The following is a 23,742-nucleotide window of genomic DNA, read 5'->3' on the forward strand; positions in this document are numbered from 1 at the left end:
TTGCCAGAGCCACACAGGCAGGAAGGAGGAAGAGCATCCACCACATGCAGAAGAGGAGCTGTGTCCTGCGTTTGTGGCGCGGAGGCCGAGAAGTGCAGGCTGGTAGTAGGGCTGCCGCATATCCCACCTCGTGGCAGCCCGAGAAGAGGAGGCCCAATAGCAGGGCTGCTGCGGATCTCACTTTGCGGCGGCTCGAGAAGAAGAGGCCGATAGTAGAGCCTCTGTGGATCCCACCTCGCAGTGGCCCAAGGAGATCAGGGCCGACGTGGAGCCCATCCTGTGGCAACCCGCGAAGAGGAGACCCAGAGGTAAGAGAGAGGCAGAGGCCCTATGTGTGGGTGTATGAGAGTGAGTTGAGAAATTGAGTGACTTGAGAGCCTGTGTGGGAGTGAGAGCCTGTATGTGAGACAGCATGTGAGAGTGAGAGCCTGTGTGTGAGACAGCATGTGGGAATAAGAGAACCTCTGTGTGTGTGAGTGAGACAGCATGTGAGTGTGAGAGCCTGTGTGTGAGGCAGCATGTGAGAATAAGAGAGCCTCTGTGTGTGTGAGTGAGACAGCATGTGAGTGTGAGAGTCTGTGCATGCATGTGTGTGTGAGTGAGAGAGAGCCATAGAATATGTGTGTGTGTGAGAGAGAGAGTGAGAGAACATGAGAATGAGAGCCTGAGTGTGTGTGTGTGAGAGAGACAGCATGTGAAAAAGAGAACCTGAATGTGAGTTTGAGGGAAGAAGTAAAGAAGACAGGTGGTGAGAAAAGAAACAGAAAAAAAAAGAGACTGTAACGAAAGGGAAGGTGGGGGAAAAAAAGCCCATGACCAACCAATTAGAAAACTAAGCTCAGACAGCAAAGGTAATAAATAAATAATTATTTTTGAATTTTTAGCGACTGGCATATGTTATCTTTGGGAATGTGCAAGAGTAGCACTCTGTGCCGATCTCGCAATGTACAAGATCAGTGTAGAGGACCTGGAAGCCCCACACATTTTTAATACTGTGGGGCCTGCACAGAGGAGGCAGCAGAACAGGCTTCAGTGCCAGTAACAGTGATTGGCACCTCCCCAATAGCCACGTGGCAGCAGTGACAGCAGCAGTAGAGGAATGAGAGAGGTTCTGAGGTTGCTGGCAAAAGAGAGAGAGGGGGTCTCTGCCTTCAGTGTGTGCATGTGTATGAATGGGAGTCTGCCTGGGGGTGTGTGTGTATGTGAGAATGAATTGGTGCCTGCCTGGGGTGTGGAGGGAGCAGTGTGAGAATGAATGGGAGCCTGCCTGGGTGGGGGGGGGGGGGGGGGGAGTGAATAAATGGGTGCCTTCCTGGGGTCTGTCTGTGTGAGAATGGGTGCCTACCTGTGTATGTGTGTGTGTGTCTGTGTGTGTAAGAATGAATTGGTGCCTGCTTAGGGTCTGTGTGTGTGTGTGTGTGTGTGTGTATGAAAATGAATGTGTGCATGCCTATGGGGTGGGGGGGGGGAACAGTGTGAGAATAAATGGGAGCATGCCTGGGTGTGTGTATGTGAGGGAGCCGGTGAGAGCGTGAGCGTGTGTGTGTATGAGAGAATCTGGGTGAGTAAGAGCTTGTGTGTGGGGATTAGGGGGAGAGAGAGTGTCTTAGAGCCTGAGAGTGTGTCAGTGTCTGTGAGAGAGAGAGGTTGTGGGTGTGTATAAGTTTATGTATGTGTGTGTATGTGACAGTGTATGTGTGAGAGAGAATGGACATACGAGTAAGTATGAGAGAAAGAGAATAAAGTTTGTGCGCCCTCCCCCCTCAATCCACAACAATTTTAGCGTGACTGGATATCAAAAGATATCAGGTATGGAGAGTGGGGAATTTTTTTAAATTCTTACTAGATTCAATTGATGAATGTTATTTGATGTGTCTTATTTTGAAATATTTTATTGTTTTTTTGAGAACATTAAAAAAAAATGTTGAAGTCCTGTTCATCAGCCATTTTGAAATATTTATTCTATTCGTATAATTTTACTATTATGATTGTTATATTTCTTGATTTATTATTGTTTTATGAGGAATGATGGAATTTCTATTTTTCCATTGTTGCACTGCATACAAGTTTGGCTTCATGCAGTTTCCAGTTCCGTTTTTGTCTGCACATTTCTGTTTATATTTTCTTCTATATTTGGTGTCGATCCGTCTGTGTTCTACACTTGTGATCAAAGGGACGTGTTCTGCTGGCATGTAGTTTCTGTGTAGGGATGCAGCAGCCAGGCTTACTTTGTTTTCCTAATAGGAGGTTTATTGGTGTTTTAGAACCTGGTGTCAGATTTGTAGTGTTGTCTTTTCAAATGTAGGGTTCTTACTGCTTGAGTGCTGGCATTTAGTGCTGTTTTGGTCTGGGATGTTTATTTATTTATTTAAAATATTTCTAGACCGCTTATAGCATTGTAATAGGTTTACTATATTATCATTGTTATTCAGTTTACTCGTGGCTTTCTGAGGGCTAAGCGCACATCAAATGTATTTTACAATAGGCCTAATAACAAATGTTTTTTTTGCAGAGTTTTTTGGTTGGCACCAATGAAGTGCATGTAAAAATAATATACATGTTGCTGTGATATTTTTTACCTTGGAAGACTATGAATATCTTTTTTCATGTAAAAACTGTGCATTTATAATAACAGATTGTATCTGTGTGTGTGGTGAGGGTTAGTATGTAAAGTTCGCCTAGTGCACCTGATATCCTTGCACCGACCTGGAGAGAGTGTGCCACACACTAATCCCCCCTTCCCCCCACCCACACACACTATTCACCCATTTCCCACTTCTCCTGGGGGCAAATGCTGTGGAAATGAGGGAGGCAGGTTGTAGTGTTCCTGGGCGTGTAGCAGGGCTGCCAGCTTCCAAGAAACATCATCTGTGATGCACTGTCTGTCATTTCTTTGGGAATTCTGACCCTTCCTTTCCCCCCTTCTGCAGCATTTCCAATCACCGGAAGGGCCAGACTCCAAGGGGACGCTCTGCCCCCCCATGACCCTCTCGATGACTTGACCTGTGCATTTGCCTTTGGGACGGGTGGGTGCCATCTCACCCCTCGCCTCCAAGGGACCAGAGACGAGGTCTTAAGAAGAGGGGAGTTAGTCCCATGCTCCTCATCTGTCAGAGAAATGTATTTCTTAAGTGATTTTAGAGGAGTTGGAGGGAAGGCTGCCTTGCAGGGAGAAGTTCCCGCCGAGCTGCTGCTTTCAGGAAAGCATGGGTGTTAAGAGTTTCCAAAGTGTTGCTAGCAGGGGAAGGAGTCTGCAAGTACCACTGGGGAAGGGTCCATCAAGGGGTAAGGGCCCCTTGTGAAGAGCATCCACTGCCATGGAGTGTAGACTTACCAGTGACTGTACCTGTCATTTTCTCCTGGAGCTCAACCATTGCAAAAGGTACCCTCTGGGACTTTTTCAACTTCAAAGAATTTATTTTTGAACAGCTGACTTATGAAGTGTTTTTTTTTATTTTTAATATTATTACTGTATGATGCAAAAAAAAAACCTCTACAGGAAGCCTAAGAACTTTACCTTTTCCCCTCCTTTTGGGAAAAGAACCCAGGAGAATGGCTCAGAATGTGATCCCAGCACTCCCCAAGGCTGCCCCTGAGCCCTGTCAGCCCCCTGTCCCGCCGGCTACATTTAATTACAGAATGAAGGCTATGTTTATTCGGTGCAAGATGCCCTTACAGGTGGAATTTTTCTCAAGAGATTCATATAGACTGTCAGTGCATTCCGCTCATGCAGGTACATTTCATACAAATGACCAGTGCTGCATGAGCAAAATGTTTGTAGCAGTGCCTCCTGGCTTATGAGCAGGGATCTTCAGTCTCCATAGAGACGGAGGTTAGAGAAAGCCATTGGGTCCCCACTGGGATGGAATTGGATGGCTTTCCTGTCACAGATCATATAAGATGACTCCCTGATGACAGTGCATGGGAGCATAGAAGAGAGATCATTTGAAAGTGTGTTGGCCAATTGTGTGTTTTTACAGGATTGCTATGAGTTAATTATCAAAATCTGGGGGGAGGGGAGGGTCTGCCGCCCCCGGATCGTTTAGATACCTAGTAATGCTTCTGGTGGACAATTTGTTCAGTCACTGGCGAAAGCTGGTGATTGACCTGTTTACCTCAGAAGCACTGAGTCCTGGGAGCCAGTGCTGCTTTGTATGGCAGGTTTGCTAGAAATAGGTTTGGAAATATGTTTTTTGCAGGTTTGGTGCTATTTTCAAAGTACCTGACAGTGGAGAGTTTGTGGTGCTGTTACTGAGGTGACACCAGAGTGTGTATAACTGTATATTATGTACACTGTACTTCACCTGTGAAGGTATAATTGTGTATTTCTGCCATGGTACATATTTTATAGATCAATAAAATAAAAAGTGTAGAACATTCACAGCTGGGTGATGTATCTGAATTCCATAGTAATATAAATGAATGTATTTTGGTTTGTGAAACAATAATGTGGGGGATGGAAAAGGATCTCTTTTTCTATTTAATTTAGGATAGGGATAAGAGTACATATGTCTGTGGCCTTGAGTAAGTTCACCCTGTCCCGTCTCAGTGTGAGGACTGTGTGTTGAGGGTGCTTGCCTGGGTGGCTCATAGCTCCACCTCCTCCCACACTTACTTGCATGCTGCCACTGTGTAGGCTTCTAGTTTCTTCATTATTTATTGTGTTATATACTGTATATGTTGAATATAGGATGAGGACAATCTTTTTCACTTGGCTAATAAGTGGTTCTGGCCCTGCTAAATACTAAATCCAAGGCTGCCACAGCAGTACAAAGCTCTACTTGATGTTAGCTGCAGTTCTTGCTCCCTGCCATTAGGAGCTCATTACAAATAGCTAAATTTGCCTACCATTTACTTAAGCTTTCTGAGTCCGATACTGAAACAGTCAGATTTAACCAGCTACGTAGCAGCCACTGTATATTCAGTGACCATGTTATTAGAGCTCTGTTGATAAAGCTGGGAGTAGCAATCTGTTATTAACGGAGCTACTGGAGAAGCAATCTGTTGGGGAGTTAGCCATCAGATATGCTGGAGAGTGGGTGAATCCTTGGACCGGTGGCAGATGACCACACCCCCCGGTGGAAAATCCCGAGAGGGACCACTGGTCAGGCTCAGAGTTTGGAGACAGACACACACTAGTTCTTTTATTAAACAGAATGTTGAACCACCAGAGGTGGCAGTAGTGAGCTGGAATGCCCGGCTGGGCTGTAGTCCCTCAGGTACTGGAACAGCGATCCCTGGAAGGCTGAGCTGGTTCCAGGGAAAGCTCTGAGAGAGCAATGGTAACTCACAGATGTAGTAGGCAGCGATGACTTCCAGACAGAAGTAATACAGGAACAAGTCTGCGAAAGTGGGCCCTCGAGGAGCGAGTACCGGTTCCAGACTGTAATCTGAAAATAAAGAGAGAGCAAGGCCCCCTCTGATAAGTCCGAGGAGGCAGAGTAGCTTAGGTAGAGTAACCCGAACCCTTGATAACTCAATCTGTTAGCAAATTCTAAGACCGTATATATCCGTAGCGGATGACGTCATCTTAGGGGGACGCCCCTGAGGTTTGCGCCAATGCTAGTACTTCAGTTGGGGCCGCGCTGCGTACGCGCCCCTAGGCCTCCAGGAAACATGGTGGGTTGCAGCATCAAGCTGGTCCGGGGATGCCAGAGGACTTCAGCAGGAGGACACCGCGGCAGCCAAACTTCCCGCGGGCGAAGAGGGAGTCACCAAAGCGGTAAGGAGGGCGTCGAGAAGCGATGGACACAACAGACCACAACTTTGCCAGTTAAGGGGGTGATTTTCAAATGCTTATCGCACGCGATAGCATGCTGGGGGCGGAGTTGGGGCGGCAAGGGGAGGAGTCAGGGCAGTGAGGAGGTGGACTCGGCGGTGTCTTCGTTGGTGGCGATAAGGTAAGCAACGTTATAGTCACCAGTAGCGCACCCAATAGCACCACCTTTCATGGTCGCGCTATTGGGTGCGAAAGCTGGCAGCGAAAACACCATGGTGGTGTGAAGGCTGCCGGCTTTCACAGGCCTGCCCCTCCTTCGCCACCCCCCCCCCCCCCCCCCCCATTTTCACTGGATTCACCATTCTGCGATAGAATGGTGAATCCAGGCCTAAGTGACTTAAATGGCCAATTTCTTAGTTGGCTAACTTGGAGGCAGGCAATGGGTGTAACTGGGCACACTACATAGCCAGATAAGTTATCTGGCTAAGTAGTGATATGGAGCCTTATCTGGCTAAGTTAGACCTGCATGTTTTGTAATGATATAGGCAGATGATAAATATTATAACAATTAAATAAATAAATAATAGCCAGGTTATACTTATCTGGCTTAGTAGCCATTTATCCTGGGATATTCAGCAGCATAGCCATGCACACAACTGCTGCTGAATATCCCATCTGTTAGCTGGATAACCCTATTCAGCTATCTTAAACAGATATTTTTTTTAATATCTACCCCTCTGTGTTTTGGCCTGCTGGGAGGAGGGGGTTCGCCTCATTAAACAGGATCATTAAGGAAAAAATACACAGAGTTTGAAATTATGCTTGGAAGTGATTGGAAATAACTGGGTAGACTGCATGGGCCAGTTTGGTATTTATCTGCTATCATTTGCTGTTATTACATGCTCCCGTAGAATGACATGTCAGGATAGCACTGCTGGTCTTCCTTATACAAGGTACTAGTGGCTCCACACAGTTGTAGTCTAGCTATAAATACTACAAAGGGTAAAAATAGGACAACGTTTATGCTATGTCACATGGAAAAAAACAAAATGATAAGACTTGAATCCAAGGAAAATCAATTTAGTTTTAAGAGAGAGCTAATTACCGCTGGGGTAACCGGCTCTGGAATTACCTAGCTAGTGAGATTGGTTTAAAGCAATCATTGGATGTACTGGAGGGAAAACTAGATAACTTCATAGCTGTTAGGGGGGGTACTAAGGATACAGCGATGCAGTAGTCATTTATTAAATCTAATTCATGTGATAAAACAATGACTTAAGTAATAACTGTGGCTGTGAATAGCTGGCTCTAGTGTGTCAGTACAGATTCAGATGACTTTATTAATGTGACTATTTTACATTTGTTGCCCAAATAATGCTTATGGAAGGTAATTTTAAAAGGCTTTTTTTGTGGGTAAAGCAATGCTTTGCTCACAAAGATGTCCTTTCATAAGGACATAAGAACATGCCATACTGGGTCAGACCAAGGGTCCATCAAGCCCAGCATTCTGTTTCCAACAGTGGCCAATCCAGGCCATAAGAACCTGGCAAGTATCCAAACCCTAAGTAGATCCCATGCTACTGATGCCAGTAATGGCAGTGGCTAAGCTATTCCCTAAGTCAACTTGATTGGACTTCTCCTCCAAGAACATATCCAATCCTTTTTTAAACGCAGCTACACTAACTGCACTAACCACATCCCCTGGCAACAAATTCCAGAGCTTAATTGTGCATTGAGTGAAAAAGAACTTTCTCCGATTAGTTTTAAATATACCCCATGCTAACTTCATGGAATGCCCCCTAGTCTTTCTATTATCCGAAAGCGTAAATAACCAATTCACATCTACCTGTTCTAGACCTCTCATGATTGTAAACACCTCTATCATATCCCCCCTCAGCCGCCTCTTCTCCAAGCTGAAAAGTCCTAACCTCTTTAGTCTTTCCTCATAGGGGAGCTGTTCCATTCCCCTTATCATTTTGGTCGCCCTTCTCTGCCCAATATGTGAATAAAAGTGCATGCATAAGGCCCTGTATTTGCACACCTTTATTCACATTTGAGAAAGGCACTCCCCCAGGGATAGGGTTTTCATTTAGGCGATTCCTCACTGATTTTAAAAAGAATATTTGTAAATATTCATGGCAAACATGCCCACACCAAGTGTGAGTAGTTTTGCCGGAATAATTTTCTGTACAAGGTTTTGTCATTACCCTCACAATGATTAAAATAAAAAGGAGAAAATGACAAAATATTGATAACAATAAAATAAAATTACAAGATAGAGAAAGGACAAAGACATGGACAATTTTCTGGTTTCAGTGCTGGTCCGTATTGTCGCTGGTCAGGTGTCATTTCTGGCTTGGTGGCAGGAATCTGCATATTTTGCTGCTCTAGCTCCTGTTTCTCCCAGGATTATATAGACTTTTTCCTTCTCATTCTTTTGTGGTTGGTCTTTGATTTCCTCTGTCAGCTTTGAGAAACATCTCTCTCATTTCTTTGTATTTTGCACATCAGATGCATGTCTGTATCTATTTCTTGGTATTCTATTGCATACAGAGTCTGGCTTATTCTGGTTTCCATTTCTGTTTTTGTCTGCATATTTCTGTTTCTAATCTGTGGTCACTCAGTCTGTATTTGGTGAAGGTCTGCATGTGTGTGTGTGACTGAGGTGAGGGATTCTGCTAACAGGTGGTTTCTGTGCAGGGATTTGTAGCAGTGCAGCTTATTCTGCTTTCCTATCTGCACCTCCCGCTAGGAGGTGTATTGGGGTTCTAAGGCACATTTCAGTGTCTGCATTGCTGCTTTTTTCAAGGCCAGGTTGGAGTTGGTTGACATCTGGATGTTAGTGCTGGACTGGCACTGTGGATTTGCTACATATGTGCTGAGTGTGGTTTTTTCCCCCCAGGATTTTGTGTTGTTTCACAGAGAGCCTGGTAGTGGGAGGGAGTTTGTCTTGCTGTTGATGACACCAGAATTTGAGTATTCTTTTTTTGTATGGTTAGTCCGGGGAAGCGTCCTAATTCTGCTCTTACTGTGGCTGTCCGTGATCTGATAATACCATGATTGTCATCACTTACCAGTTTGGGATAGACTAACCACGGTGTGACGATATTGCGACTGCTAATCATGGTTAGGAATGATAATGAAATGATGTCTCCTTGTTTGGTATTACTTTGCAAGTGCTAATGATGCTACAATCATTGCCATTATAATAACAGCATTTGGTGAGACATAATGTAGGCCACCTTAGTTGACAATGGTCAGTGATAATACAGACGGAAGTCAGTGATTAACAAAAGTGCCATTGCATCATTGTGCTTCTGCATTATCACCATCATATGTGGCTATGGTTTTTGACCTTGGTTTGTTGATGTTGCTGGAGCTAGAAGGGAAGCTGGGCCTATTTCCCGGAACTCTCCTATCTAGAATTTTCCAACCAGAGTAAAAACTTCCCAACACTGCGGCCCTCTTCACCTGGTCCACCCCCTTAGCCTCATTCTTCTGAGCAAGACTTGCAATTTACCAGTCCATACACACAAGGAACTGTCATTCCCTCCCAACAAGAAACAAGGAAACACATGAGAAAAGAGGATGGAGGAGAAAGAGACAGACAACTTTAAAATAAAAGAAAGTGAAAGGAAAGATGTTTAGCCGCATTCATTGGTTCTCCTCCAGGGCCGGTGATTCCATAAGGCAAACTATGTTTGGCCCGTATGTTTGGCAAAATCCTGCCAAACATACGGGCCGATACAGAAAACTTTGCGGGAGAGCGGGCGAGCGCCCGCTCTCCTGGGCATGCAATCCAGTAAATAAATTTATGTAAACGAGGGCCCACGGTAAAAGGAGATGCTAGGGTCACTAGCGCATCCCTAGCGCCTCCTTTATGACAGAAGCGGTGGCTGTCAGCGGATTTGATAGCCGATGCTTAATTTTACCAGCGTTGGTTGTCGAGCCCGCTGACAGCCACGGGTTCGGAAAACGGACGCCGGCAAAATTGAGCGTCCGTCTTCCAACCCGCGGGTCATGGGCAGATTTTTAATTTTTTTTTTTTTTACTTTTGGGGCCTCCGACTTAATATTGCTATGATATTAAGTCGGAGGGTGTACAGAAAAGAGGTTTTTTCTCCTTTTCTGTACACTTTCCTGGTGCCGGCTGAAATTAAAATGTGCGGCTTTGCTGCACATTTTGCTTTCTGTATCGCGCGAGAATGACTAATAGGCCCATCAATATGCACTGGAGCGCACTTTACTGTATCGGCCCGATAATGTGGAAGTAGCAGAAGATAAGAATTGCTAAATAAAATGTCTAGAGGAGTGCCAATACCATCAAAGAAGGAAGTACTGTGCTGGAGTCATTGCCGCTGGTAGTTCAGTCGGGGCAGGGGTGTGCGTGTGTGAATGACCAAAGGTTCGCCTAGGGCACCAGATATGTTTGCCCCAGCCCTGTTCTTCTCTTGATGTTCGCTGTTCTCAGCATCATTTTGACACACACAATCAGGCCGATACAGTAAGTGCGCTCTGGTGGAGCGCACTGTTAGCCCGCGTTTGGCCGCGCGTTTTCGACACGCTATTTTACCCCTTTTACAGTAAGGGGTAATAGTGCATCGAAACGCGTGGCCAACCCCCCCCCCCCCCCCCCCCGAAACTAAAAGCTCCCGCAACATGCAAATACATGTAGATGGCTCTATTAGTTATTCCTGTGCGATACAGAAAGTAAAATGTGCAGCCAAGCCACGCATTTTACTTTCAGAAATTAATTCCTGTCCACAGGTAGGCATTAATTTCTGCCGGCACTGGGAAAGTGTACAGAAAAAACTGCTTTTCTGTACACCCTCTGACTTAAAATCATAGCGATATTAAGTCAGAGGCCCCAAAAATTAAAAAAAAATTTTAATTAAAAAAAAAAAAGTTAAATGTGCCCACGGCTCGCGGGTTGGAAGACAGACACTCAATTTTGCCGGCTTCTGTTTTCCGAACCCGTGGCTGTCAGCAGGGTCGAGAACCGACACTGGAAAAATTGAGCGTCGGCTGTCAAACCCACTGACAGCCACCGCTTCTGTCTTCCTTCAAGACTCCTAGGAAGGGGAAGGTTGGAGGGGGCCTGGGCGCTCGCCTTGGAGCGCCGGCTCTCCTGCGGGATTTACTGTATCGGCCCGAATGTGCAGTAGAAGGCATGCTATCTGAACATGTGTGTCTTCCTCCAAATGGCATGCCCTCTGCCTCTCTGCCCCACCTCCCTTGTAAGTAAACACTTTGTACCAGTTGCTCAATGGGACTCTTCCAGCTAGGCGTCATGAAATATTCCTGAACACGCTGCCAGGATTCATTCCTTGCATATTGGATTGAAGCCCAATGATCTTGGGACAGGATGAACTGAGCCAAAATAACCAGAGGACAGTGGGACACATGGCTTACCCTTTGAGTAAAAAGGATGGAATGGGACTTGGCCTTTTGTAACTGGATTAGGAACCCTGAGCACATTTTCTTTAGATTGTTAGCTTCCAATAGAATACTCCCTGCCGCAATAATGCAAGGTTTCAATCGCAATTAACCTACTTAAATACTTTCAGCTTTTGCCTAAGTGACTGTGACCATAGTATTTGCATCAATTAACTTTACAGTGCAAATATCCAACTTATTGCTGAAAAATCAAATTAGATAAAATGACATGTTTACAACCTATAATTTGTTTACAGACTTACTTTTCTTGTTCCAAAATAAAATACATAAAAAATTGCAGTGTGCACAGAGTTGGCACAGATCAGGTACAGAAGGGGCAGCAGCAGGGCAAGCTTCCACATACCGACTAACCCCCGTCGAAAAACAGGTACAATCCGGGCAGTAGCAATGCAAGTTTTAAGCACACACTGCCCCATCGCTGACTTAATACAGCACAGACAGCAGCAGTGCAAGCTTCCCTCACGCATACACACACACACTGCCCCACCACAGAGCATGTACAGCACAGACAGCAGCAGTGCAAGCTTCTCTCTCTCTCACACACACACACACACACACACACACACACACACACACACACACATTGCCCCACCACAGAGCAGGTACACCACAGGGAGCAGCAGTGCAAGCTTCCCTGACACACACACACTGCCCCACCACAGAACAGGTACAGCACAGTCAGTGGCAGCACAAGCTTCTCTCATACACACACACTGCCCCACCACAGAGCAGGTACAGCACAGACAGCAGCAGTGCAAGCTTCTCTCTCTCTCACACACACACACACACATACATACACACTGCCCCACCACAGAACAGGTACAGCACAGTCAGTGGCAGCACAAGCTTCTCTCATACACACACTCACACTGCCCCACCACAGAGCAGGTACAGCAGTCAGTGGCAGCACAAGCTTCTCTCATACACACACTCACACTGCCCCACCACAGAGCAGGTACAGCACAGTCAGTGGCAGCACAAGCTTCTCTCATACACACACTCACACTGCCCCACCACAGAACAGGTACAGCACAGTCAGTGGCAGCACAAGCTTCTCTCATACACACACACTGCCCCACCACAGAATAGGTACAGCACAGTCAGTGGCAGCTATGTAAGCTTTCTTCCCATATTTATTGTCACAATGCTACTACTGCATAGTCAACCTTTCCTGACTACAGCTGAATAGGTTACTGTTATTTGCAGAAGGGGGATGGAAAAAGTTAGAACAGCTGTTCATTAAATTCAGGGCAGTAATATTCAAATCTTTTGATATGGATTAAAAGATGGCTGCTCCCCCTCCCTCTCATGGTTTATGAGTAAACAGCCGGCGCACTTTCAAGCGCATAAAAAGGTGGGTGGAGTTAGGTTGCGGAGGAAGAGTCTGCACGACCACGATTGCATTCTCACTTTCTGGCAGGTACTTTACACCTGCTCACATGCAGGGGCCAAGAACGCAGGTGCAAACATGCCGTTCTGGTGAATGTCACCTGAATATTCAAACTCCATGCGGAGTCTTCTTTTTAAAATTCACCCACAGGCCCTGTGGGTGCAAAATACCAGTGAGCCCGAAGCCACCCACCGTGGGGTTTCAAAATTACCCCCTCCAACCTTCCCCTTCCTAGGAGTCTTGAAGGAAAGTCAGATTTTGTATGAATGCCTTAAAGCAGCAACTTTGTCGGTTTTGCCTCCCTAACGCTCCTTCCCTTACTGTTACTTCTGCAGATTCGAAGGCGTCGCCCAACCCCTGCCACCTTAGTGCTGAGCGGAGACCAGTCCTCGCCAGGTAAGGACCCCACATTTTCCAGTGGCTTGGGGGGGGGGGGGGGGAGGGGTCACACGCATCGCACCGGCACTGGCCAGCACAGCAGATGGGATCTCTCTGTCTGCTTTTAATCTTGTCAAAAACAGAGTCCTTAAACTAGTTTAACAAATCCAACCCGGCGCAAGAGCCACTGAATGCATTTCTGTCCCCCGAGGCACGTGATCGCCCTGCCTTGGCAATGGCTCAGAGCACGTGCAGCGTCCCACAGTGCATGGGTTTGCAGTTGCATTGCAAGGAGGCGTTCCCAAGATTGGGGGGGGGGGGGGGGGGGCGTGTTTAGATCCAGGGGAGGAAGACTGCACGTATGTCCCGGGAGTAAAAGTTCCTGTGGGAAAAACAGCTAATTCAAAGTGAAAGGATTTTCTCTGGGAAAAGCGGGACAAAATCCATGGGTAAAAATAAAAATTCTTAAAATCTTTTGTCCAAATGTACATAGTTTGAAAATTGTCCCCTATGAGGGATCTAGCCTGCTAATTCAGGCGATATCAAAATCATTCCCCGTTGAGCATTGCTATCTGATTGCACTAGCTTGCCTGCGTGTTGATGAATTTTCAAAGAGAACGGGGGAGCTTCTCATTGAAAAGACACTAACGCTTCCATATAAGAACATAAAGTGTGCCATGCTGCATAACAGCAAATGTGCTATCAAGCCCAGCATCCTCTCTCTGACGGTTGCCAGTCAGGGTTATCAGGAAGTACCCAGCGGTTCCCAAAGAGTAGATCCATTCCTTGTCGCTCTCTCCCTGAGTTTCTGTTTAAAAACTGGTTCTAGAATTTGTCTGAACTTCTTTTAAACCCCGCTATGCTAGTAGTCTTCACCACGTCCTCCAGCAGCAAATTCCATACCTTAATTGTGCCTTCAGTGAAAAAATACTTTCTATCGGGCCGATACAGAAAAACCCGCAGGAGAGCCGGCGAGCGCCCGCTCTCCCGGCGTGCGCCCAGGCTACTCTCCTGGGCGCGCGATTCAGAAAATAAAAATATGTAAATGAGGGCCTGTGGTAAAAGGAGGCACTAGGGACACTAGCGCGTCTCTAGCACCTCCTTTTTGATAGAAGCGGCGGCTGTCAGCAGGTTTGACAGCCGACGCTCAATTTTACCGGCGTCTGTTCTCGAACCCGCTGACAGCCTCTCCAAAGAATCTCTCATCTGTAAATAAAGATGGTGAGTGCTTTCTGCAATCCGGTACTGGTAGACCAGGTTGCTAGAGGCCACTGGGTTGTCACCCCTCCACAACTGCCAGATATTACGCAGACCCCATTTTTGCCAGTTGGCCATATCAGGAGAAAAGGAACAGTACGAGGGAGAAGGATTTTTAGGCAAAGGCATCACTGGAGAGCAAGCTGTCTGTGAAATCCCCACCTATTTACAGAGCCTCCTCCAAACTTGGGCCTTATGGGCAATGATGGGGCTGCTTCTAGAGATCCTCCGGGCAGCTACAGGAAGGGTGGGTATCGGCAAAAGAAACGGCAGCTCAGCTCCTTCCGTTTGTGCCCTTTACAGTTGAAACCTCCCGCTAGTTGCCTCTGGGTTGAACCACGCTTAGTGGCATACCAATTTTATTTGCTTTCATGACTGCTGCCTCACCCTGAGCTGAGGATTTGAATGTATTCTTTTCCTGGGTGGTGGTGGTGATGATTCCTAATAAAGAACCCAGCACTGTGTGTCCCTGTCTGTGTTTGGGACTCTTTTCCCCTATGCGCACCACTTTGCACTTGTCCACAGTAAATTTCATCTGGCATTTAGATGCCCAGATCCCCAGTCTTGCAAGGTTCTTCCACAGCTCATCACAATCTGTTTATGTTTTAACTACTTTGAATATTGTTGTCACCTAAAAACCTTCAAACAGGTGTTAAAAATGTGGTTGTTCAACAAAGCATACCAACTCACCCAATGAACAACACAACATCATCGCCCTGCAAGTCAACCTCATGAATAACTAAATGAAATTCATCACATCTAGGTTTTCATAAATAAGAAATGAAACAAAAAACAGAACTAAATTCTTACACATGTTATCCCCTATGCTTAATAACAGTTTGTACTTTGCATCCCTTATTTAACCCCCGCCCCCCCCCCCTTATCCCTGTAACCTTATTTTGCAAACCGTTATGATGGCGTTATTTTGACGTTTCCGAATGACGGTATATAAAACTCATTAATAAATAAAATAAATAAATAAATCTCCAGATTTGATCATTTCACTCATTGCTCCCTTTTCCGGATCATTGTTCCAATAGTTGAACAACACTGGTCCCAGTACAGATCCATGGGATACTCCAGTATTTACCTTTTTCCTACTTTTTGTTTCCAACCTACAGCAAGACATCATCATCTAATCCCATGATTTCTTAGATTCCTGAGGAGTCTCCCAAGAGGAACTTTATCAAATGCCTTCTGAAAATCCAACTATACTGTATCAGTCGGCTCACCTTTATCCACATACTTACCGTATTCACACTTTCAGAGGATTTTAATAAGTTAGTAAGGCATGCCCTCCCTTTGTTAAATTCATGCTGGCTCTTCCTCATTGAGCCAGGTTTATCCATATGACTATGATGGCCATTCATGGACCCTAGGTTAGGAACCCCTGAGGCTGAGATGAGGCTCAGGCGCAATACTAGAAAATAATTCTTCATGGAAAAGGTGATGGGTGCATGGAACAACCCTTCCCAGGTTGTGGAGGCAAAATTGTAACAGCCTGGAGTAAGCACAGAGGATCCTTAGCTGCAAGGAAGTGAAGGGAAAACTAGAGATCAACTGGGGGTCTGTGCATTTGCAAAAGAAAGCAAACTGGACCTTAAGAGACTATAGTGACGGATACCGATTCTATTTTCCCTCTGTGCTGTATCCGGGGGAGCACACACATACCTCTGGCATCCGTCAGGCTGCTGCACCCATGATGGCAATGGGCCGTCCTGCAGGGCTTTGGGATTTGTTTAGCTCTTCTTCACAGTCTAAAGCAAACCAAACAAGCAGAAGGCAGGTGTGCTTTCTCTTAGTTGGCAGCAGGACCCCTGGGTAGGCAGCCGGCAGTGGCGGGGGCTCCGCTGCAGCCTTTTCAGGCAGAAAAAAAAATGTGTCGAGATTAAAACTGGCATTTTGAAATAAAATTTGGGGTGAATTCTTTTTCTTCAGCTTCTGACTATTCTCCCTGGGGATTTTACTTTTGTCTTGGACGGAGTTCTCGTTCTCATTTCTTCTTCCTCTTCTTTGCTATTATTCTCTCACCCAGGCTTTTGTTTCTTTCTCCTTTTCGATCTCTGCTCCTTTCATCCTCCTTTTCATTCCTGACCCTCCTTCCAGCTCTCCCAGATCCCTGTTGTTCTTATTTTGCTGAGCAATTTAGAACCACAAACGCTGCAAAACTGTCCTAGATATCAAAGCAGTCACACAAAAAGTAGGCACAGTGCAAACACAGAATAAAGGGGAAAGGTTTCTACTGCATTTCAGTTGATCAGAAGATCAATGTATTAATGAAAATCTGGGGTAAAAGTGTAAGACCTCACTATCGGAGGTTACCCGGACCTCTCAGTCATTCACCCCTGGCCCGATACACGTGCCATGAATAACAAAATTCATCCAAAAAACAATGTTTTAAAGCACAGCTTTATAATTGCAAATAAAAAAAACCTATAGGCAAAAGTGTAAGATAATCACGATGACATAAGAGAACCAAGCCCCGATGTCAGCTGGCGTTTCGGAGCTCCAGCATCAGGGGGACTTATCTTAAATGTGATATCACATGGTAAGTCGCTCAAATCGGATCAATCGATCTCCATGAAGTAAAAAAAACAAAACAGGCATTTTGACACGACCATGTACAGCTTTTAAAAGCAGTCTCAACCAGGAAATGACATCATCACCCACCGGCATAACTGTCTTGAACAGAAAAACTTTGTCAGCAAAACCCATCTTGAACACAAACACCAAAGCAAACCACTCTACATTTACATATTAATGTAATATATGAAAGTTCATAAAAACATGGAGAAATCTGGGTCTGAATTCAAATCAGCCAGTGTCAACATTTGTAAGCGGTAAATCCTGCACTTTTCAACCTATAGAAGGTGGCAGGAGTAATCTGCCCTGAGCCAGTTTTGACAGAGCACATCTGAGCTTTAAAAAATTGTTTTTTGGATGAATTTTGTTTTCATAGCACGAGTGTCGGGTTGGGGGGGGGGGGGGGGGGAATGATTGAGAGGTTCGGGTAATCTCCGATAATAAGAAGGTCTTACACTTTTGCCCGACTTGCTGACACCCCAGATTTTGATTAATACATAAGAGACAGAAGTTGATCTTCTGATCGACTGAAATATGGTAGAAACCCTTTGCCTTTATTCTGTGTTTGCAATGTGCCTGCTTTTTGTGTGACTGTTCTTCTTCTGCTACCATTTGCCAAGGGGATATCAAGATGCAGCAACCTTTGTTTTGCCTTCTGACCAGCAGATGACAGTGTTTGGGAATTATATTTTTACTACTTCAGTTTAAACAGAGTGAGTAATCTTCTTCTCATAGAGGTTGGGTCGGGTGTTAAGACAGAACTGGGGTAGAACAGGAGAGTGAAAGAGAAAACGTGAAAGTGAGAGCACAGTAATGAATGTGTAAAAGACAAAAACAGAAAATGTAAAAAGCAAGATATATATATATTTATTTATTTGAAGTTTTTATATACCGACATTTGTTTAGTAACATCACATCGGTTCACAATTAAAAGTTTGAAAATGGGTATATATTTTTTTTCTTTAAATGAGTGGTTGTAGAAGAATTAGTTGTTTCTTCCTTTAGTGGAAATTAGATTTAATTCTTACTGATGGAACCATGGCATCATGAGCTTAATTAGAATTTGTTATTGGATAAAGTCAAACAACCTGTTCTAGGTGATACCCTTTTATTGGTCTAATGGTGTAATACATTTGTGACTAGCTTTCAAGAGCTATGCTTCCTTCATCATTTCAATGCAAAATGAGCTCCACATGAAACAAGGTCTGGAAGAATGTTTCTTCATAGGAGTGTCACCTTGCTGTTCTCTGATGTGCTATCATGTATCTGTAGAGGTTTATTTTTATCTTTAAATTCAGATACCTGAAGGGTTTTAATGATGAACTTCAAACCTTTTCTGTTAAAAAGGAAACTGTAGAATTAGGGGTTCATGAAATGAAACTCTGGGGGGATGACTTAGAACCAACATCAGAAAATATTTCTTCACGGAGAGGGTAGTGGATGCCTGGAATGCCCTTTTAGAAGAGGTGATGAGGACAAAAACAGTAAATTAATTCAAAAGGGCATGGGATAAACACTTTGGATCTCTAGAGCAGCGATTCTCAACCGGTGTGTCGCAATACACCAGTGTGTCTCCAAGCACCGGCAGGTGTGTCACGGATCCCGGTGTCCCACTGCCCCAGTTGTGCTTCCCCGTTCCCTGCCCCCACGTGCCAATGGCAAGCCTCCTCCATTCTTCCTGCCCCCACGCAGGCCAATCGGAAGCCTCCTCCCTTCTACCTGCCAGTGGGAGTAGGAAGAAGGAAGGAAGCTTCTGATTGGCTGGTGAGGCAGGAAGAAGGGAAATAGCATAGGCCAAGGTTTGGGAGGAGTGGCAGCGTCGAAGCGAGGCCACCACGGGAGCTCATCCCCGTGGCGGTGAAGAGGAAATCCAACCCCTGATGAAGCAAGACCGCCACGGGAGCTCATCGCCATGGCAGCAAAGAGGAAACCTGACCCCTGACGAAGCAAGGCCGCCACAGGAGCCCATCCTCGTGGCGGCAAAAAAGAAGGCCTGCTGGAGTAAAGCCATGGCGGAACTGGAGCCCATCCCTGCAGCGAAGGAAGAAGAGGTTTGGCGGTGAGGCCCCATGCATGCATGTGTGAATGGGAGCCTGGGTGTGAATGGGAGCCTGGGTGTGAATGGGTGCCTGGGTGAGGGCTGGTGTATGTGGGTGTGAATGGTTGCCTGGGTGAGTGCTGGTGTATGTGAGTGTGCTTGGGAGCCTGAGAGAGGGATGGTGTGTTGTGGGTGTGAATGGGTAAATGGGTGAGGGCTGGTGTGAATGGGTGCCTGGATGAGGGTTGGTGTGTGTGTGGGTGCCTGGGTGAATGCTGGTGTGTGTGGGTTTGAATGTGTGCCTGGGTGAGGGCTGGCGTGTGTGGGTGTGAATGGGTGCAAGAGCATTTGTGTGTGATTTTGAGCTTGTATATGAGAGAGCCTTTATTTGATTGAGGGAGAATGGTCAGGAAGATGACTGGCGTGTGCGTGAGTGACTGGTTGTTGGCCCTAAGAAGAGGAACGTGAGGACAGAGCTTCAGCAGCCGCTGTTGCTTAGGCTTTTGGCCTGCAAGAGAAAGGAGTAGGAGAATTGCTGGAGATGGTAAGTAAAGGTGTATTTTTAAGTTTATTTTTCTTGATTGACTGCCATTTTAATTATTGGGTATTATGTAATCTGTCTGTTTTGAAATATTTAATTGGTATTTGGACAATTTTTGTAAAATTCTTTCTTTATTAATCTTATTCATTACACACAAAGTAATACTTTGTAAAGAAAATTACAGAGAGTACAATTTAAGTAACTTGCTTTCAAACAATTATCCTTTTCTATCTCATGTTACAAAACACTTCTGTGCCATATTACATTACACTCTCTCCATCATAGAGGTAACCTGGAGGACAAAAATAATAGCAACCTTAGGAGGTGATCAATAAACTTTCCTATAAAAGAAACTGCTACATGAGAGCTCACCCACATTACATTCACTCATGACCCAGTAATACCCAAATTCGTAGCTGGTACTAGTACCCTAACGTCTAAGAATGCTCTCAGCTGTTCAGGGCTAAAAAACTATAGGTGTTGTTTTGTAGCCTAACCATGCATTTGCATGGGTAACACAAAAGAAAACTGGCTCCATGCAAGACAACTTCAGACTTCATATCCAAAAAAGCCTTTCGGCGTAACTGGGTAGGCCTAGCCAAATCTGGATAGACACGTACTATACCTCCCAGGAAAGGACCATTAATACTTTTGAAATAATAACGCATAACTAAACTTATGTCTTGCTCAATGGAAAAAGAAACTAGCAACGTTTGTCTTGCAGTAACTTCTATAGCTGAGTTTTCCAAATAATCAGTCAAATTGGAGATGTTTCCTTCATTGTTAGACTGTGGCAAAGTTTGCTTCTGAGATAGAAACACAATCTTCTTAGTAGCTGGAACAGTATCCTCCGGAATTTTTAGTATCTCAACTAGATATTTCTTCAAAGTAAGAATAGGCAGTTCTCCCACAACTTTGGGGAAATTAAGCAACCACAAATTCAAATGCCGCAATGAATTTTCCAAAACTTCCAGTCTCCTTACAGATGCAATATGCTCTCGAATAATTACAGCATTCATGTTTTTCAAACTTTTAACATCTTCCAATTTCTTTATAGAAGACAAATGCTCTTGTAACATTCGTTGATGGTCTTGAACGACTGTATCCAATTTTAATGACACAGTATCTAAGCGTCGAGTTTGTTCTTTAAAGATTAGGGACATACCTGCTATTAAGTCCCAAAGGGACTCCAGGGTCACAACAGCCGGTCTCATAATCTCCTGGGGCGAATGCACTGCTGTTCTACTTCCCATAGCTCCGGCACTCCCACAAGATGTCTCTGGGAGAATCGCTCCATTCCCTCCAACATTCTCCCTGGGAGCCTTCAAGCTCAGGGATGGATTAAGGGGCAGTGCCCATTCTGAAGCAGCACCATCGGCTCCTTCCGACTGAGGCCGATCACTTGAGTCTCCTCTCAGGGCCTCAGCGCCACAGGCATCGCCAGATGGAGAAGCTATCAGCTGTTGTCGAGGGTCTGGAGGGCTCAGAGATATTTCCCCAGGAGAGAACAGAGCTCCTCTCTCTATTTCTCCAGCAGGGGAAGATGCCCTCATTTCCGTTGTGGGGGTCGCAAACTCGATGATACTTCATTGATCTGCAGGGAGGATGGGTTCAGCAATGGATGGCCCGCGCCATTTTTTAAGATGACGCCGGCCGTCCATTGCTCCTACCTGTGAAAGGGGCTGGCCAAAGGCACTGATAGCCCCTGTCACATGGTAAGGGCAAAGGGCCATCGGCGCCATTTTGATTAGTGGCAGCCGACAGCCCGAGAGTGGGAGATCGCTCCTGGGACCCTCGCTGGACCACCAAGTACTTTAGAAATGTTTTTTGGGGGTAGGGAGGGTGGGGGATTCTAAATAATTTGATTTAAAGGGTCAGGGTGAGTTTGGGGGTTGTTTTTCTGTGTGCCCTTTCTTCCCGCCCCCCCCCCCCCAAAATGATAAGAAAACCACACGAAAATTTCATGGGGTACGATATTTTCATCCACCAGAAAAATGATTCACATCCCTAATTTGTAGTGTTACCTTTTCAAAGCTAGAGTTGTTACTGTTGGAGTGCATGCCATAATGTAGGTGTAACTTTGTGCGGGTTAGTTTGTGTGCATTATTGCAGATCCTGGGACAAAGTTAGGTGCTATATTTGTTTCCATTTCTCCAGGTTCGCACTGCATGCAGAGTGGCTTTTTTGGTTTTCCATTCCAGTTTCTGTCTCCATATTTATAATTTGTGGTCTTTCTGTCCTTGGTGAAGGTCGACTTTATGTGTGACAGACGTGAGGTATTTTACTAGCATGTGGGCATTTGTATCAAGCTTGTTTTTTGTGTTTTCTCAATAGGATATGCATTACTGGTAAATTACTGTCTTTTCATAAGGAAGCAGGGCCGGCGCGTCTGTTAAGCGAACTTTGGCGGTCACCTAGGGCGCTGAGCCGTAGGGGACACCGAAGAGCAGCCACGTGGTGCTGCAAGTGGAGCCTATCCCACTCGCAACAAAGAGAAATAGAGACAATATGCTTCTTAGGGCCGTGAGCAGCGATGCTCCCGGCCCTGAGAAGGACACAGTTGGTGCTGAAACAGGTAGGGGGGGCGCCACCGGGGGAGGGAGCATGACTGGGGGGGTACGACCGGGAGGGGGGGCAGTGCACGGGTCACCTAGGGCGCCCAATACCCTTGCACCGGCCCTGTAAGGAAGGCTATCGTATCTAGTAGTAAAGGGAGTTTGTTTTGCTTTTACTGAGATGTCACCAGAACCAGAATATCTTTTTTTGTATGGTGAGTTGTATGGGTAATGGCCTAGTTCTGTTCTGGCCCATTGCTGAGGGTTGAGGGAATTCCTGTGGATGCAGAGTGTATGTTTACATATAGCCCCTTGATGGTCACATGTTCAGTGTGTCACGCATATGAAAACCATCTGTCAGGTGTGTCCCGGCTGAAAAAAGGTTGAGAACCACTGCGCTAGAGAATGGAAATGAAGAAAAGGGTGCATGGCGGTAACGTCGTTACTACCCTTAATAGAAATCATGAGGTAACCTGCATGGAGCAACATTTAAAACCATAAGCAGCTTGGTGGGCAAACTGGATGGACCATTTATCTTCCCTCATTACCGTGTTGGCTCTGTGATCTTGCTTACACACACACAGAGACACTTTTTCTCTCTCTTACTCCCTTAGTATGCTCTGCCTGTTCTTTAAAACCTCCATCCAAGACTCCTTCTCAATGACTTCCAAAGGAACTAAGAAAGTCAAACAGAAAAACGTGCTACAGTTAATCTATTTTCTTCTCTGTCAAACATATACTCCTAGGCTTTTCAGGGATCAGTTTGAAGGTTATCAATAATTTGGCCAGAGAACTGATTTTCTTGGCAACTTACATACATCAATATGAACTCTTAGTAGTTAAAATTGCTGAGGTCAACCTTGCAGAATTTTGATGATGACAGAGGCAAAGACTTAAATGCAATGCAGAATTGAAATGCTGAAAATACCGGAGACAATGTCTCCACCCTCATCCTTGTATGGCAAAGAAGAGGTTTTATGTGCACTGTGATTTTTTGCTTTGCTTTAGGCCTTGTGTTTCTCCCAGAGAAAGCTTATTTCTTCTAGTTGGCCTGCAGGTTGTATGTGATCTATGTAGTTCAAACAAAGGCTTGGGATGCTAGCTTGACTCAGGAGGAGGTTTGGACAGCACAAATCTCCCAGTATCCTTGGAGAAGGTATAAGGCTTTAACATCCTGTGGTGCCTTTAGCCATAAAGTTACTACTGGTCAGAAAGCTATTGGTTAGAGAGCTATTGTTAGTACTTTGTACACTGATTCACCATTCAGACAGCTTACAGAGAGCTAGCCCAAAATTTGGTAGGATTCTCTTGTCTTTGCTGGAAGTGACAATTGGAGAGCTGTGGACTGAGACAGAAGCAGTATTTAGTCTGCAAATAGACTCAGTTAACTAGTTAATGTTATTGGGAAATCCATTTATTTTTCCTTGCAGTTTTATTTAAAATCATTCACTGTTCCAACTGTTTAATAATAAATCCTTTAGTTTATTAGCGCTGTGTTTGTTGCTGATTAGTATCCCAGGTAAATGAGACTCTGGATGTTCCTGGTGTTTTGGATATGTGATCTGTGAGTCTAGGAACTCTGAGACCCCAGAATTGTGGAGTCACTATGTCCCCAAAAAATCCTTGGTTGCAGAGTTCTTGTTCAGATGTCACTTTGTCCCCAAAAAATCCTTGTGAGCAGAGTACTTGTCCAGATGTAAGTGGAAACCCAGTTCATTGATGGGAGGTTGTCAGTGTAGGGACACATATGTAGGTGCAAGTGGGCCTGGGCAATATTTGGCAAGACCATTTGAGTGGCCACAAAGTTAACCCTGAATTGGTTTTA

At 45.2% G+C, this 23,742-nt stretch overlaps 1 protein-coding gene across 1 annotated transcript in view; it reads left to right on the forward strand.

Annotated features, from left to right (window-relative positions):
• Positions 1-23,742, forward strand: part of PPP1R1A (protein phosphatase 1 regulatory inhibitor subunit 1A) — a 154,211-nt gene that overhangs the window by 57,361 nt on the left and 73,108 nt on the right. Inside the window, exon 2 of the mRNA XM_029595122.1 lies at positions 12,901-12,961. Within this exon, the coding sequence (XP_029450982.1) occupies positions 12,901-12,961 (61 nt within the window). The remainder of the gene's footprint in view (positions 1-12,900; positions 12,962-23,742) is intronic.

The sequence above is a fragment of the Rhinatrema bivittatum genome, chromosome 3 (assembly GCF_901001135.1).
Source record: "Rhinatrema bivittatum chromosome 3, aRhiBiv1.1, whole genome shotgun sequence".
Lineage (NCBI taxonomy): Eukaryota > Metazoa > Chordata > Amphibia > Gymnophiona > Rhinatrematidae > Rhinatrema > Rhinatrema bivittatum.